This window comes from Saccoglossus kowalevskii, chromosome 4, assembly GCF_978046115.1.
Source record: "Saccoglossus kowalevskii chromosome 4, keSacKowa6.1, whole genome shotgun sequence".
Taxonomy (NCBI): domain Eukaryota; kingdom Metazoa; phylum Hemichordata; class Enteropneusta; family Harrimaniidae; genus Saccoglossus; species Saccoglossus kowalevskii.
The window spans coordinates 33,565,826-33,582,236 of NC_140644.1; the positions used below are offsets into that span (position 1 = coordinate 33,565,826).

The window sequence follows — 16,411 nt, forward strand, 5'->3', positions numbered from 1 at the left end:
CCACATATCTCTGCACACATAGGTGACCAAATACACATATGTCTGCACACATAGGAGACCAAATACACACATCTCTGCACACATAGGAGACCAAATCCACATATCTCTGCACACATAGGTGATCAAATACACATACCTCTGCACACATAGGTGACAAAATACACATGTATCTCTGCACACAAAGGTGACCAAATACACATATCTCTACACACATAGATGACCAAATACACATATCTCTGCACACATAGGTGACCAAATACACATATCTCTGCTCCACATAGGTGACCAAATACACATATCTCTGCACACATAGGTGACCAAATACACATATATATGCACACACAGCTGACCAAATACACATATCTATGCACACATAGGTGACCAAATACACATATCTTTGCACACATATGAGACCAAATTCACATATCCTTGCACACATAGAGACAAATACACATATTTCTGCACACATAGAGACAAATACACATATCTCTGCACACACGGAGACCAAATACACATATCGCTGCACACATATATGACCAAATCCACATATCTCTGCACAAATGGGTGACCAAATACACATATCTATGCACACATAGGAGACCAAATACACACATCTCTGCACACATAGGAGATCAAATACACATATCTCTGCACACACATACTTGTATTGATAAATGTTCCGAGGACTTCATTGGATTAACTTTTAATATAGTTGAATTAACTTTTAATATAGTTGCGATATGAACTCGATTAAAACGCGTTCCTATATAGGGTTGCGTTTTAATTGGAGTTTAATTAAACTCAATTACAATGCAATACAATGGAGAATTGCATTTTAATTAAGATTAATTAAACAAGAGTTGAATATCCCGTGACTGAACATAGAAATGTTTGCGAAGCTTAGGTTTAGTATCGGATAAGGTATGGTACAATTATATTAATATCAATATAACGTGAACCATACCTTCCCCCCGGTACTAAACCTAAGCTACGCAAAATGTATTAATAATCGAATTGACTATTAATATAAATTATGTTTTCCGAGGACTATGGAAAAGGTTCTCCGAAGGAGTGTATGTCCTCGGAAGTTGATATATATCTGCATTTTTGTTCTCGCAACATATAGCAATACAAGTACACATAGGTGACCAAATCCACATATCTCTGCACACATAGGTGACGAAATACACATATGTCTGCACACATAGGAGACCAAATACACACATCTCTGCACACATAGGAGACCAAATCCACATATCTCTGCACACATAGGTGATCAAATACACATACCTCTGCACACATAGGTGACAAAATACACATATATCTCTGCACACAAAGGTGACCAAATACACATATCTCTACACATATAGATGACCAAATACACATATCTCTGCACACATAGGTGACCAAATACACATATCTCTGCTCCACATAGGTGACCAAATACACATATCTCTGCACACATAGGTGACCAATACTCATATCTCTGCACACACAGGGGACAAAATACACATATCTCTGCACACATAGAGACTAAATACACATATCTCTGTACACATAGGAGACCAAATACACACATCTCTGCACACATATGAGACCAAATACACATATCTATGCACACATAGCTGACCAAATACACATATCTATGCACACATATGTGACCAAATACACATATCTCTGCACCCATAGGAGAGCAAATACACATATCTCTGCACACATAGGAGACCAAATACACACATCTATGTACACATAGGAGACCAAATACACACAACTCTGCACACACAGGAGACCAAATCCACATATCACTGCACACATAGGTGACCAAATACACATACCTCTGCACACATAGGTGACCAAATACACATATATCTCTGCACACATAGGTGACCAAATACACATATCTCTGCACATATAGGTAACCAAATACACATATCTCTGCACACATAGGTGATCAAATACACATACCTCTGCACACATAGGTGACAAAATACACATATATCTCTGCACACAAAGGTGACCAAATACACATATCTCTACACACATAGATGACCAAATACACATATCTCTGCACACATAGGTGACCAAATACACATATCTCTGCTCCACATAGGTGACCAAATACACATATCTCTGCACACATAGGTGACCAAATACTTATATATCAGCACACACAGGGGACAAAATACACATATCTCCTCACACATAGAGACTAAATACACATATCTCTGTACACATAGAAGACCAAATACACACATCTCTGCACACATATGAGACCAAATACACATATCTATGCACACATAGCTGACCAAATACACATATCTATGCACACATATGTGACCAAATACACATATCTCTGCACCCATAGGAGAGCAAATACACATATCTCTGCACACATAGGAGACCAAATACACACATCTATGTACACATAGGAGGCCAAATACACACATATCTGCACACACAGGAGACCAAATCCACATATCACTGCACACATAGGTGACCAAATACACATACCTCTGCACACATAGGTGGCCAAATACACATATATCTCTGCACACATAGGTGACCAAATACACATATCTCTGCACATATAGGTAACCAAATACACATATCTCTGCACACATAGGAGACCAAATACACATATCTCTGTACACATAATAGACCAAATACACATATCTTTGCATACATATGAGAGCAAATAAACATATCTCTGCACATATAGGTAACCAAATACACATATCTCTGCACACATAAAGACCAAATCCACATATCTCTGCACACATAGAGACCAAATCCACATATCTATGTACACATAGAGACCAAATCCGCATATCTCTGTACATAAAGGAGACCAAATACACACATCTCTGCACACATAGGAGACCAAATCCACATATCTTTGCACACATAGGTGACCAAATACACATACCTCTGCACACATAGGTGACCAAATACACATATATCTCTGCACAAATAGGTGACAAAATACACATATCTCTGCACACATAGGTGACCAAATACACATATCTCTGCACACATATTTGACCAAATACACATATCTCTGCACACATAGGAGACAAAATACACATATCTCTGTACACATAGAGACTAAATACACATATCTCTGCACACATAGGAGACCAAATACACATATCTCTGCACACATATGAGACCAAATACACATATCTCTGCACACATAGGTAACCAAATCCACATATTTCTGCACACATAGAGACCAAATAGACATATCTCTGCACACATAGAGACCAAATACACATATCTCTGCACACATAAAGACCAAATCCACATATCTCTGCACACATAGAGACCAAATCCACATATCTCTGTACACATAGAGACCAAATCCGCATATCTCTGTACACAAAGGAGACCAAATACACACATCTCTGTACACAAAGGAGACCACATACACATATCTCTGCACACATAGAGACCAAATACACATATTTCTGAACACAAAGGAGACCACATACACATATCTTTGGACACATATGAGACCAAATCCTCATATCTTTGCACACATAGAGACCAAGTACACATATCTCTGTACACAAAGGAGACCACATACACACATCTCTGTAAACAAATGAGACCAAAGACACATATCTCTGCACACATTGAGATCAGGTACACATATCTCTGCACACATAGAGATCAAGTACGCATATCTCTGCACACATAACGGACATTCAAAAATTGTACTTAATTTTCTATCTTACTTTTCAAGCATGATTTTATAGATAGTATATTTATATTATTGTAAATAAAAACGATATAATTGATATAATTACATTGAGCGCATTCGTTATCATTTAGGTTCGTACAGTATGCCAGCCGACCATTTGAACTCAGCATATTGTCCAGATGGGAACTGGACGGAATGGTTCGACTTGAACACCCCTGGCATCAGTGAAACCGACGGAGACTTTGAACTATTGTCTGACCTACTACTGATATATGACGTCTGTGAAACTCCCTTCTTAGTCCAGTGCAAAGAAGTCGGCTCAGATTCATTATACGATGACATACTCGGACAAATAAATGTTACTTGTGAACCAGATTTAGGACTGATTTGCCTTAACAAAGACCAGGTGTTCAAATGTGCAGATTATGAGGTTCGATTCTTCTGCCATTGTTGTAAGTATATGCATTTTGTTTTAGTATATTGTCGTCATAGTAACAGTAATACTATCATTAATATCACTTTCTCATTGGGCTCATTCTATGTTCAATATAAAATACAGAGAATAATTGATAATAATATAATTCAGCATTTCAAAATTCGTGACCAAGACTTAAAAAAACGTTATATCACGGTTACAGCATTGGAAACAATTCAACATAATAATAGCGAGTAATTCAGATAAACATAATTAATTATTCATAACAAGTTTTATAACACTATTTTAACATATTTATGTTGCCTAAATGTTCAAAACTAACCCTAATTTGGGAAATCACGAACAAAGCTATACGAACTCTACCCCATATTAATTTGAGAAATTGCAGACAGAGCAATGACAACTTTACTCGATGATAAATTGGGAAATCATGGACAGAGATATACGAACATTACACGATGCTAATTTGGGAAATCACGGACAGAGCAATACGAACCCTACCCGATGGTAATTTGAGAAATCGCAGACAGAGCAATAAAAACTTTACCCAATGCTAAATTGGGAAATCATGGACAGAGCTATACGAACCTTACCCGATGCTAATTTGATAATTTACGGAAAGAGCTGTACGAACCTTACCCGATGTTAGTTTGATAATTTACGGACAGAGCTATACGAACCTTACCCGATGTTAATTTAATAATTTACGAACAGAGCTATATGAACCTTACCCGATGTTAATTTGATAATTAACGGACAGAGCTATACGAACCTTACGCGATGCTAATTTGATAATTTACGGACAGAGCTATACGAACCTTAACCGATGTTAATTTGATAATTTACGGACAGAGCTATACGAACCTTACCCGATGTTAATTTGATAATTTACGGACAGAGCTATACGAACCTTACCCGATGCTAATTTGATAATTTACGGACAGAGCTGTACGAACATTACCAGATGTGAATTTCGGAAATCATGGACAAAGCTGTACGAACCTTACCCGATGCTAATTTGGGAAATCACGAACAAAGCTATACGAACCCTACCCGATGGTAATTTGAGAAATCGCAGACAGAGCAATAACAACTTTACTCTATGCTAAATTGGGAAATCATGGACAGAGATATACGAACCTTACTCGATGCTAATTTGGGAAATCACGGACAGAGCTATACGAACCTTATCCGATGCTTATTTAGGAAATCACGGACAGAGCTATACGAACCCTACCCGATGGTAATTTGAGAAATCGCAGACAGAGCAATACAAACTTTACCCAATGCTAAATTGGGAAATCATGGACAGAGCTATACGAACCTTACCCGATGCTAATTTGATAATTTACGGAAAGAGCTGTACGAACCTTACCCGATGTTAGTTTGATAATTTACGGACAGAGCTATACGAACCTTACCCGATGTTAATTTAATAATTTACGAACAGAGCTATATGAACCTTACCCGATGTTAATTTGACAATTAACGGACAGAGCTGTACGAACCTTACCCGATGCTAATTTGATAATTTACGGACAGAGCTATACGAACCTTAACCGATGTTAATTTGATAATTTACGGACAGAGCTATACGAACCTTACCCGATGTTAATTTGATAATTTACGGACAGATCTATACGAACCTTACCCGATGCTAATTTGATAATTTACGGACAGAGCTGTACGAACATTACCCGATGTGAATTTCGGAAATCATGGACAAAGCTGTACGAACCTTACCCGATACTAATTTGGGAAATCACGAACAAAGCTATTCGAACCCTACCCGATGGTAATTTGAGAAATCGCAGACAGAGCAATAAAAACTTTACCCTATGCTCAATTGGGAAATCATGGACAGAGCTATACAAACCTTTCTCGATGCTAATTTGGGAAATCATGGACAGAGCTATACGAACCTTACCCGATGTTAATTTGGGAAATCATGGACAGAGCTATTCGAACCTTACCCGATGCTAATTTGGGAAATCACGGACAGAGCAGTACGAACCGTATCCGATGTTAATTTTGGAAATCACGGACAGAGCTATACGAACCTTACCCGATGCTAATTTGATAATTTACGGACAGAGGTGTACGAATCTTACACAATGTTAATTTGATAATTTACGGACAGAGCTATACGAACCTTACACGATGCTAACTTGATAATTTACGGACAGAGCTATACGTACCTTACACGATGCTAATTTGATAAATTATGGATAGAGCTGTACGAACCTTACCCGATGCTAATTTGGTAATTTACGGACAGAGCTATACGAACATTACCCGATGCCAATTTGATAATTTACGGACAGAGCTGTACGAACCTTACCCGATGTTAATTTGATAATTTACGGACAGAGTTGTACAAACATTAAGCGATGTTAATTTGATAATGTACGGACAGAGCTGTACGAACCATACCCGATGTTAGTTTGATAATTTACGGACATAGCAATACTAACCTTACCCGATGTTAATTTGATAATGTACGGACAGAGCTATAAGAACCTTACCCGATGTTAATTTGATAATTTACGACCAGAGCTATACGAACTTTACCCGATGTTAAATGGATAATTAACGGACAGAGCTGTGCGAACTTTACCCGATGCTAATTTGATAATTTACGGACAGAGCTATACGAACCTTACCCGATGTTAATTTGATAATTTACGGAAAGAGCTGTACGAACCTTACCCGATGTTAGTTTGATAATTTACGGACAGAGCTATACGAACCTTACCCGATGTTAATTTAATAATTTACGAACAGAGCTATATGAACCTTACCCGCGTTTATTTGATAATTAACGGACAGAGCTATACGAACTTTACCCGATGCTCATTTGATAATTTACGGACAGAGCTATACGAACCTTACCCGATGCTCATTTGATAATTTACGGACAGAGCTATACGAACCTTACCCGATGCTCATTTAATAATTTACGGACAGAGCTATACGAACCTTACCCGATGCTAATTTGATAATTTACGGACAAAGCTGTACGAACATTACCCGATGTGAATTTCGGAAATCATGGACAAAGCTGTACGAACCTTACCCGATACTAATTTGGGAAATCACGAACAAAGCTATACGAACCCTACCCGATGGTAATTTGAGAAATCGCAGACAGAGCAATAAAAACGTTACCCTATGCTCAATTGGGAAATCATGGCAGAGCTATACGAACCTTACCCGATGCTAATTTGATAATTTACGGACAGAGCTGTACAAACCTTACCCGAGGTTAATTTGATAATTTATGGACAGAGCTGTATGAACCTTACCCGATGTTAATTTGATAATTTACAGACAGAGCTGTACAAACCTTACCCGATGCTAATTTGATAATTTACGGACAGAGCTGTACAAACCTTACCCGAGGTTAATTTGATAATTTATGACAGAGCTGTACGAACCTTACCCGATGTTAATTTGATAATTTACGAACAGAGCTATTCGAACCTTACCCGATGCTAATTTGATAATTTACGGACAGAGCTATACGAACCTTACCCGATGTTAATTTGATAATTTACGAACAGAGCTATACGAACCTTACCCGATGCTAATTTGATAATTTACAAACAGAGCTATACGAACTTTACCCGATGCTAATTTGATAATTTACAGACAGAGCTATATGAACCTTACCCGATGTTAATTTGATAATTTATGGACAGAGCTGTACGAACCTTACCCGATGCTAATTTGATTATTTACGGACAGAGCTATACGAACCTTACCCTATGTTAATTTGATAATTTACGGACAGAGCTATACGAACCTCACCCAATGCTAATTTGATAATTTACGGACAGAGCTGTACGAACCTTACCCGATGTTAAATTGATAATTTACGGACAAAGCTGTACGAACCTTACCCGATGTTAATTTGATAATTTACGGACAGAGCTATACGAAGTTTACCCGATGCTAATTTGATAAATTACGGACAGAGCTTACGAACCTTACCCGATGTTAATTTGATAATTTACGGACAGAGCTATACGAACCTTACCCGATGTTAATTTGATAATTTACGGACAGAGCTATATGAACCTTACCCGATGCTAATTTGATAATTTACGGACAGAGCTGTACGAACCTTACCCGATGCTAATTTGATAATTTACGGACAGAGCTGTACGAACCTTACCCAATGCTAATTTGATAATTTACGGACAGAGCTGTACGAACATTACCCGATGTTAATTTGATAATTTACGAACAGAGCTATACGAACCCTACCCGATGCTAATTTGATAATTTACGGACAGAGCTTTACAAACCTTACCCGATGCTAATTTGATAATTTACGGACAGAGCTATATGAACCTTACCCGATGTTAATTTGATAATTTACGGACAGAGCTATACGAACCTTACCCGATGTTAATTTGATAATTTGCAGACAGAGCTGTACGAACCTTACCCGATGCTAATTTGATAATTTACGGACAGAGCTATACGAACCATAGCCAATGTTAATTTGATAATTTACGGACAGAGCTGTACAAACCTTACCCGATGTTAATTTGATAATTTACAGACAGAGCTGTACGAACCTTACCCGATGCTAATTTGATAATTTACGGACAGAGCTATACGAACCATACCCGATGTTAATTTGATAATTTACGGACAGAGCTGTACGAACCTTACCCGATGTTAATTTGATAATTTACAGACAGAGCTGTACGAACCTTACCCGATGTTAATTTGATAATTTATGGGCAGAGCTGTACGAACCTTACCCGAAGTTAATTTGATAATTTACAAACAGAGCTGTACGAACCTTACCCGATGCTAATTTGATAATTTACAGACAGAGCTGTACGAACCTTACCCGATGTTAATTTGATAATTTACGGACAGAGCTGTACAAACCTTACCCGATGTTAATTTGATAATTTACAAACAGAGCTGTACGAACCTTACCCGATGTTAATTTAATAATTTACGGACAGAGCTGTACGAACCTTACCAGATGCTAAATTGATAATTTACAGACAGAGCTATACGAACCTTACTCAATGTTAATTTGATAATTTACGGACAGAGCTATACGAACCTCACCCGATGCTAATTTGATAATTTACGGACAGAGCTATACGAACCTTACCCGATGTTAATTTTATAATTTATGGACAGAGCTATACCAACCTTACACGATGATAATTTGCGGACAGAGCTATACCAACCTTATCCGATGCTAATTTAATAATATATGGACAGAGCTGTACGAACCTTACCCGATGCTAATTTGATAATTTACGGACAGATCTATATGAAACTTACCCGATGTTAATTTGATAATTTATGGACAGAGCTGTACGACCCTTACCCGATGCTAATTTGATAATTAACGGACAGAGCTATATGAACCTTACCCGATGTTAATTTGATAATTTACGTACAGAGCTATACGAACCTTACCCGATGTTAATTTGATAATTTACAGGCAGAGCTGTACGAACCTTACCCGATGTTAATTTGATAATTTACAGGCAGAGCTGTACGAACCTTACCCGATGCTAATTTGATAATTTACGGACAGAGCTATACGAATCTTACCCGATGTTAATTTGATAATTTACGGACAGAGCTATACAAACCTTACTCGATGTTAATTTGATAATTTACGGACAGAGCTGTACGAACCTTACCCAATGCTAATTTGATAATTTACGGTCAGAGCTATACGAACTTTACCCGATGTTAATGTGATAATTTACGGACAGAGCTGTACGAACCATACCCGATGTTAATTTGATAATTTACGGAGAGAGCTGTACGAACCTTACCCGATGCTAATTTGATTATTTACGGACAGAGCTGTACAAACCTTACCTGATGTTAATTTGATAATTGACGGACAGAGCTGTACGAACCTTACCCGATGCTAATTTGATAATTTACGGACAGAGCTATATGAACCTTACCCGGTGTTAATTTGATAATTTACGAGCAGAGCTATACGAACCTTACCCGATGTTAATTTGATAATTTATGGACAGAGCTGTACGAACCTTACCCGATGTTAATTTGATAATTTACGGACAGAGCTGTACGAACCTTACCCGATGCTAATTTGATAATTTAAGGACAGAGCTATACGAACCTTACCCGATGTTAATTTGATAATTTACGGACAGAGCTATACGAACCTTACACGATGTTAATTTGATAATTTACGGACAGAGCTGTACGAACCTTACCCGATGTTAATTTGATAATTTACGGACAGAGCTGTACGAACCTTACCCGATGCTAATTTGATAGTTTACGGATAGAGCTATACGAACCTTACCCGATGTTAATTTGACAATTTACGGACAGAGCTATACGAACCTTACACGATGCTAATTTGATAATTTACGGACAGAGCAATACGAACCTTACCCGATATTAAATTGATAATTTACGGACAGAGCTGCACGAAGCTTACCTGATGCTAATTTGATAATTTACGGACAGAGCTATACGAACCTTACCCGATGTTAATTTGATAATTTACGGACAGAGCTGTACGAACCTTACCCGATGTTAATTTGATAACTTACGGACAGAGCTGTACGAACCTTTCCCGATGCTAATTTGATAATTTACAGACAGAGCTATACGAACCTAACACGATGCTAATTTGATAATTTACCGGCAGAGCTGTACGAACCTTACCCGATGCTAATTCGATAATTTACGGACAGAGCTGTACGAACCTTACCCGATGTTAATTTGATAATTTACGGACAAAGCTTTACGAACCTTACCCGATGTTAATTTGATAATTTACGGACAGAGCTGTACGAACCTTACCAGATGCTATATTGATAATTTACAGACAGAGCTATACGAACCTTACCCGAAGTTAATTTGATAATTTACAAACAGAGCTGTACGAACCTTACCCGATGTTAATTTAATAATTTACGGACAGAGATGTACGAACCTTACCAGACGCTAAATTGATAATTTACAGACAGAGCTATATGAACCTTACCCAATGTTAATTTGATAATTTACGGACAGAGCTATACGAACCTCACCCGATGCTAATTTGATAATTTACGGACAGAGCTATACGAACCTTACCCGATGTTAATTTTATAATTTATGGACAGAGCTATACCAACCTTACACGATGATAATTTGCGGACAGAGATATACCAACCTTACCCGATGCTAATTTAATAATATATGGACAGAGCTGTACGAACCTTACCCGATGCTAATTTGATAATTTACGGACAGAGCTATATGAAACTTACCCGATGTTAATTTGATAATTTATGGACAGAGCTGTACGACCCTTACCCGATGCTAATTTGATAATTAACGGACAGAGCTATACGAACCTTACCCGATGTTAATTTGATAATTTACGAACAGAGCTATACGAACCTTACCCGATGTTAATTTAATAATATATGGACAGAGCTGTACGAACCTTACCCGATGCTAATTTGATAATTTACGGACAGAGCTATATGAAACTTACCCGATGTTAATTTGATAATTTATGGACAGAGCTGTACGACCCTTACCCGATGCTAATTTGATAATTAACGGACAGAGCTATACGAACTTTACCCGATGCTAATTTGATAATTTACAAACAGAGCTGTACGAACCTTACCCGATGTTAATTTGAAAATATACGGACAGAGCTCTACGAATCATACACGATGGTAATTTGATAATTTACGGACAGAGCTGTACAAACCTTACCCGATGTTAATTTGATATTTACGGGCAGAGATGTACGAACCTTACCCGATGCTAATTTGATAGTTTACAGCCAGAGCTATACGAACCTTACCCGATGTTAATTTGATAATTTACGGACAGAGCTGTACGAACCTTACCAGATGCTATATTGATAATTTACAGACAGAGCTATACGAACCTTACCCGAAGTTAATTTGATAATTTACAAACAGAGCTGTACGAACCTTACCCGATGTTAATTTAATAATTTACGGACAGAGATGTACGAACCTTACCAGATGCTAAATTGATAATTTACAGACAGAGCTATATGAACCTTACCAAATGTTAATTTGATAATTTACGGACAGAGCTATACGAACCTCACCCGATGCTAATTTGATAATTTACGGACAGAGCTATACGAACCTTACCCGATGTTAATTTTATAATTTATGGACAGAGCTATACCAACCTTACACGATGATAATTTGCGGACAGAGATATACCAACCTTACCCGATGCTAATTTAATAATATATGGACAGAGCTGTACGAACCTTACCCGATGCTAATTTGATAATTTACGGACAGAGCTATATGAAACTTACCCGATGTTAATTTGATAATTTATGGACAGAGCTGTACGACCCTTACCCGATGCTAATTTGATAATTAACGGACAGAGCTATACGAACCTTACCCGATGTTAATTTGATAATTTACGAACAGAGCTGTACGAACCTAACCCGATGCTAATTTGATAATTTATGGACAGAGCTGTTCGAACCTTACGCGATGTTAATTTGAAAATATACGGACAGAGCTCTACGAAACATACACGATGGTAATTTGATAATTTACGGACAGAGCTGTACGAACCTTACCCGATGCTAATTTGATAATTTACAGCCAGAGCTATACGAACCTTACCCGATGTTAATTTGATAATTTACGGACAGAGCTATACAAACCTTACTCGATGTTAATTTGATAATTTACGGACAGAGCTGTACGAACCTTACCCGATGCTAATTTGATAATTTACGGACAGAGCTATACGAACTTTACCCGATGTTAATGTGATAATTTACGGACAGAGCTGTACGAACCTTACCCGATGTTAATTTGATAATTTACGGACAGAGCTGTACGAACCTTACCCGATGCTAATTTGATTATTTACGGACAGAGCTGTACAAACCTTACCTGATGTTAATTTGATAATTGACGGACAGAGCTGTACGAACCTTACCCGATGCTAATTTGATAATTTACGGACAGAGCTATATGAACCTTGCCCGGTGTTAATTTGATAATTTACGGACAGAGCTATACGAACCTTACCCGATGTTAATTTGATAATTTACGGACAGAGCTGTACGAACCTTACCCGATGTTAATTTGATAATTGACGGACAGAGCTGTACGAACCTTACCCGATGCTAATTTGATAATTTAAGGACAGAGCTATACGAACCTTACCCGATGTTAATTTGATAATTTACGGACAGAGCTATACGAACCTTACACGACGTTAATTTGATAATTTACGGACAGAGCTGTACGAACCTTACCCGATGTTAATTTGATAATTTACGGACAGAGCTGTACGAACCTTACCCGATGCTAATTTGATAATTTACGGATAGAGCTATACGAACCTTACCCGATGTTAATTTGACAATTTACGGACAGAGCTATACAAACCTTACACGATGCTAATTTGATAATTTACGGACAGAGCAGTACGAACCTTACCCGATATTAATGTGATAATTTACGGACAGAGCTGTACGAAGCTTACCAGATGCTAATTTGATAATTTACGGACATAGCTATACGAACCTTACCCGATGTTAATTTTATAATTTACGGACAGAGCTATACGAACCTCACCCGATGCTAATTTGATAATTTACGGACAGAGCTATACGAACCTTACCCGATGTTAATTTTATAATTTATGGACAGAGCTATACCAACCTTACACGATGATAATTTGCGGACAGAGATATACCAACCTTACCCGATGCTAATTTAATAATATATGGACAGAGCTGTACGAACCTTACCCGATGCTAATTTGATAATTTACGGACAGAGCTATATGAAACTTACCCGATGTTAATTTGATAATTTATGGACAGAGCTGTACGACCCTTACCCGATGCTCATTTGATAATTAACGGACAGAGCTATACGAACCTTACCCGATGTTAATTTGATAATTTACGAACAGAGCTGTACGAACCTAACCCGATGCTAATTTGATAATTTATGGACAGAGCTGTTCGAACCTTACGCGATGTTAATTTGAAAATATACGGACAGAGCTCTACGAAACATACACGATGGTAATTTGATAATTTACGGACAGAGCTGTACAAACCTTACCCGATGTTAATTTGATATTTACGGGCAGAGATGTACGAACCTTACCCGATGCTAATTTGATAATTTACAGCCAGAGCTATACGAACCTTACCCCATGTTAATTTGATAATTTACGGACAGAGCTATACAAACCTTACTCGATGTTAATTTGATAATTTACGGACAGAGCTGTACGAACCTTACCCAATGCTAATTTGATAATTTACGGACAGAGCTATACGAACTTTACCCGATGTTAATGTGATAATTTACGGACAGAGCTGTACGAACCTTACCCGATGTTAATTTGATAATTTACGGACAGAGCTGTACGAACCTTACCCGATGCTAATTTGATTATTTACGGACAGAGCTGTACAAACCTTACCTGATGTTAATTTGATAATTGACGGACAGAGCTGTACGAACCTTACCCGATGCTAATTTGATAATTTACGGACAGAGCTATATGAACCTTGCCCGGTGTTAATTTGATAATTTACGGACAGAGCTATACGAACCTTACCCGATGTTAATTTGATAATTTACGGACAGAGCTGTACGAACCTTACCCGATGTTAATTTGATAATTGACGGACAGAGCTGTACGAACCTTACCCGATGCTAATTTGATAATTTAAGGACAGAGCTATACGAACCTTACCCGATGTTAATTTGATAATTTACGGACAGAGCTATACGAACCTTACACGACGTTAATTTGATAATTTACGGACAGAGCTGTACGAACCTTACCCGATGTTAATTTGATAATTTACGGACAGAGCTGTACGAACCTTACCCGATGCTAATTTGATAATTTACGGATAGAGCTATACGAACCTTACCCGATGTTAATTTGACAATTTACGGACAGAGCTATACAAACCTTACACGATGCTAATTTGATAATTTACGGACAGAGCAGTACGAACCTTACCCGATATTAATGTGATAATTTACGGACAGAGCTGTACGAAGCTTACCAGATGCTAATTTGATAATTTACGGACATAGCTATACGAACCTTACCCGATGTTAATTTTATAATTTACGGACAGAGCTGTACGAACCTTACCCGATGTTAATTTGATAACTTACGGACAGAGCTGTACGAACCTTACCCGATGTTAATTTGATAATTTACGGACAGAGCTGTACGAACCTTACCAGATGCTATATTGATAATTTACAGACAGAGCTATACGAACCTTACCCGAAGTTAATTTGATAATTTACAAACAGAGCTGTACGAACCTTACCCGATGTTAATTTAATAATTTACGGACAGAGATGTACGAACCTTACCAGATGCTAAATTGATAATTTACAGACAGAGCTATATGAACCTTACCCAATGTTAATTTGATAATTTACGGACAGAGCTATACGAACCTTACCCGATGTTAATTTGACAATTTACGGACAGAGCTATACGAACCTTACCAGATGCTAAATTGATAATTTACAGACAGAGCTATATGAACCTTACCCAATGTTAATTTGATAATTTACGGACAGAGCTATACGAACCTCACCCGATGCTAATTTGATAATTTACGGACAGAGCTATACGAACCTTACCCGACGTTAATTTTATAATTTATGGACAGAGCTATACCAACCTTACACGATGATAATGTGCGGACAGAGATATACCAACCTTACCCGATGCTAATTTAATAATATATGGACAGAGCTGTACGAACCTTACCCGATGCTAATTTGATAATTTACGGACAGAGCTATATGAAACTTACCCGATGTTAATTTGATAATTTATGGACAGAGCTGTACGACCCTTACCCGATGCTAATTTGATAATTAACGGACAGAGCTATACGAACCTTACCCGATGTTAATTTGATAATTTACGAACAGAGCTGTACGAACCTAACCCGATGCTAATTTGATAATTTATGGACAGAGCTGTTCGAACCTTACGCGATGTTAATTTGAAAATATACGGACAGAGCTCTACGAAACATACACGATGGTAATTTGATAATTTACGGACAGAGCTGTACAAACCTTACCCGATGTTAATTTGATATTTACGGGCAGAGATGTACGAACCTTACCCGATGCTAATTTGATAATTTACAGACAGAGCTATACGAACCTTACCCGATGTTAATTTGATAATTTACGGACAGAGCTATACAAACC

General features: G+C 37.7%; 1 protein-coding gene across 1 annotated transcript in view; it reads left to right on the plus strand.

Annotated features, from left to right (window-relative positions):
- The window catches only part of LOC100370097 (uncharacterized), a 70,787-nt gene that overhangs the window by 43,609 nt on the left and 10,767 nt on the right, over positions 1-16,411 (plus strand). Inside the window, exon 2 of the mRNA XM_085498617.1 lies at positions 3,835-4,155. Coding sequence (XP_085354743.1) covers positions 3,835-4,155 — 321 coding nt within the window. The remainder of the gene's footprint in view (positions 1-3,834; positions 4,156-16,411) is intronic.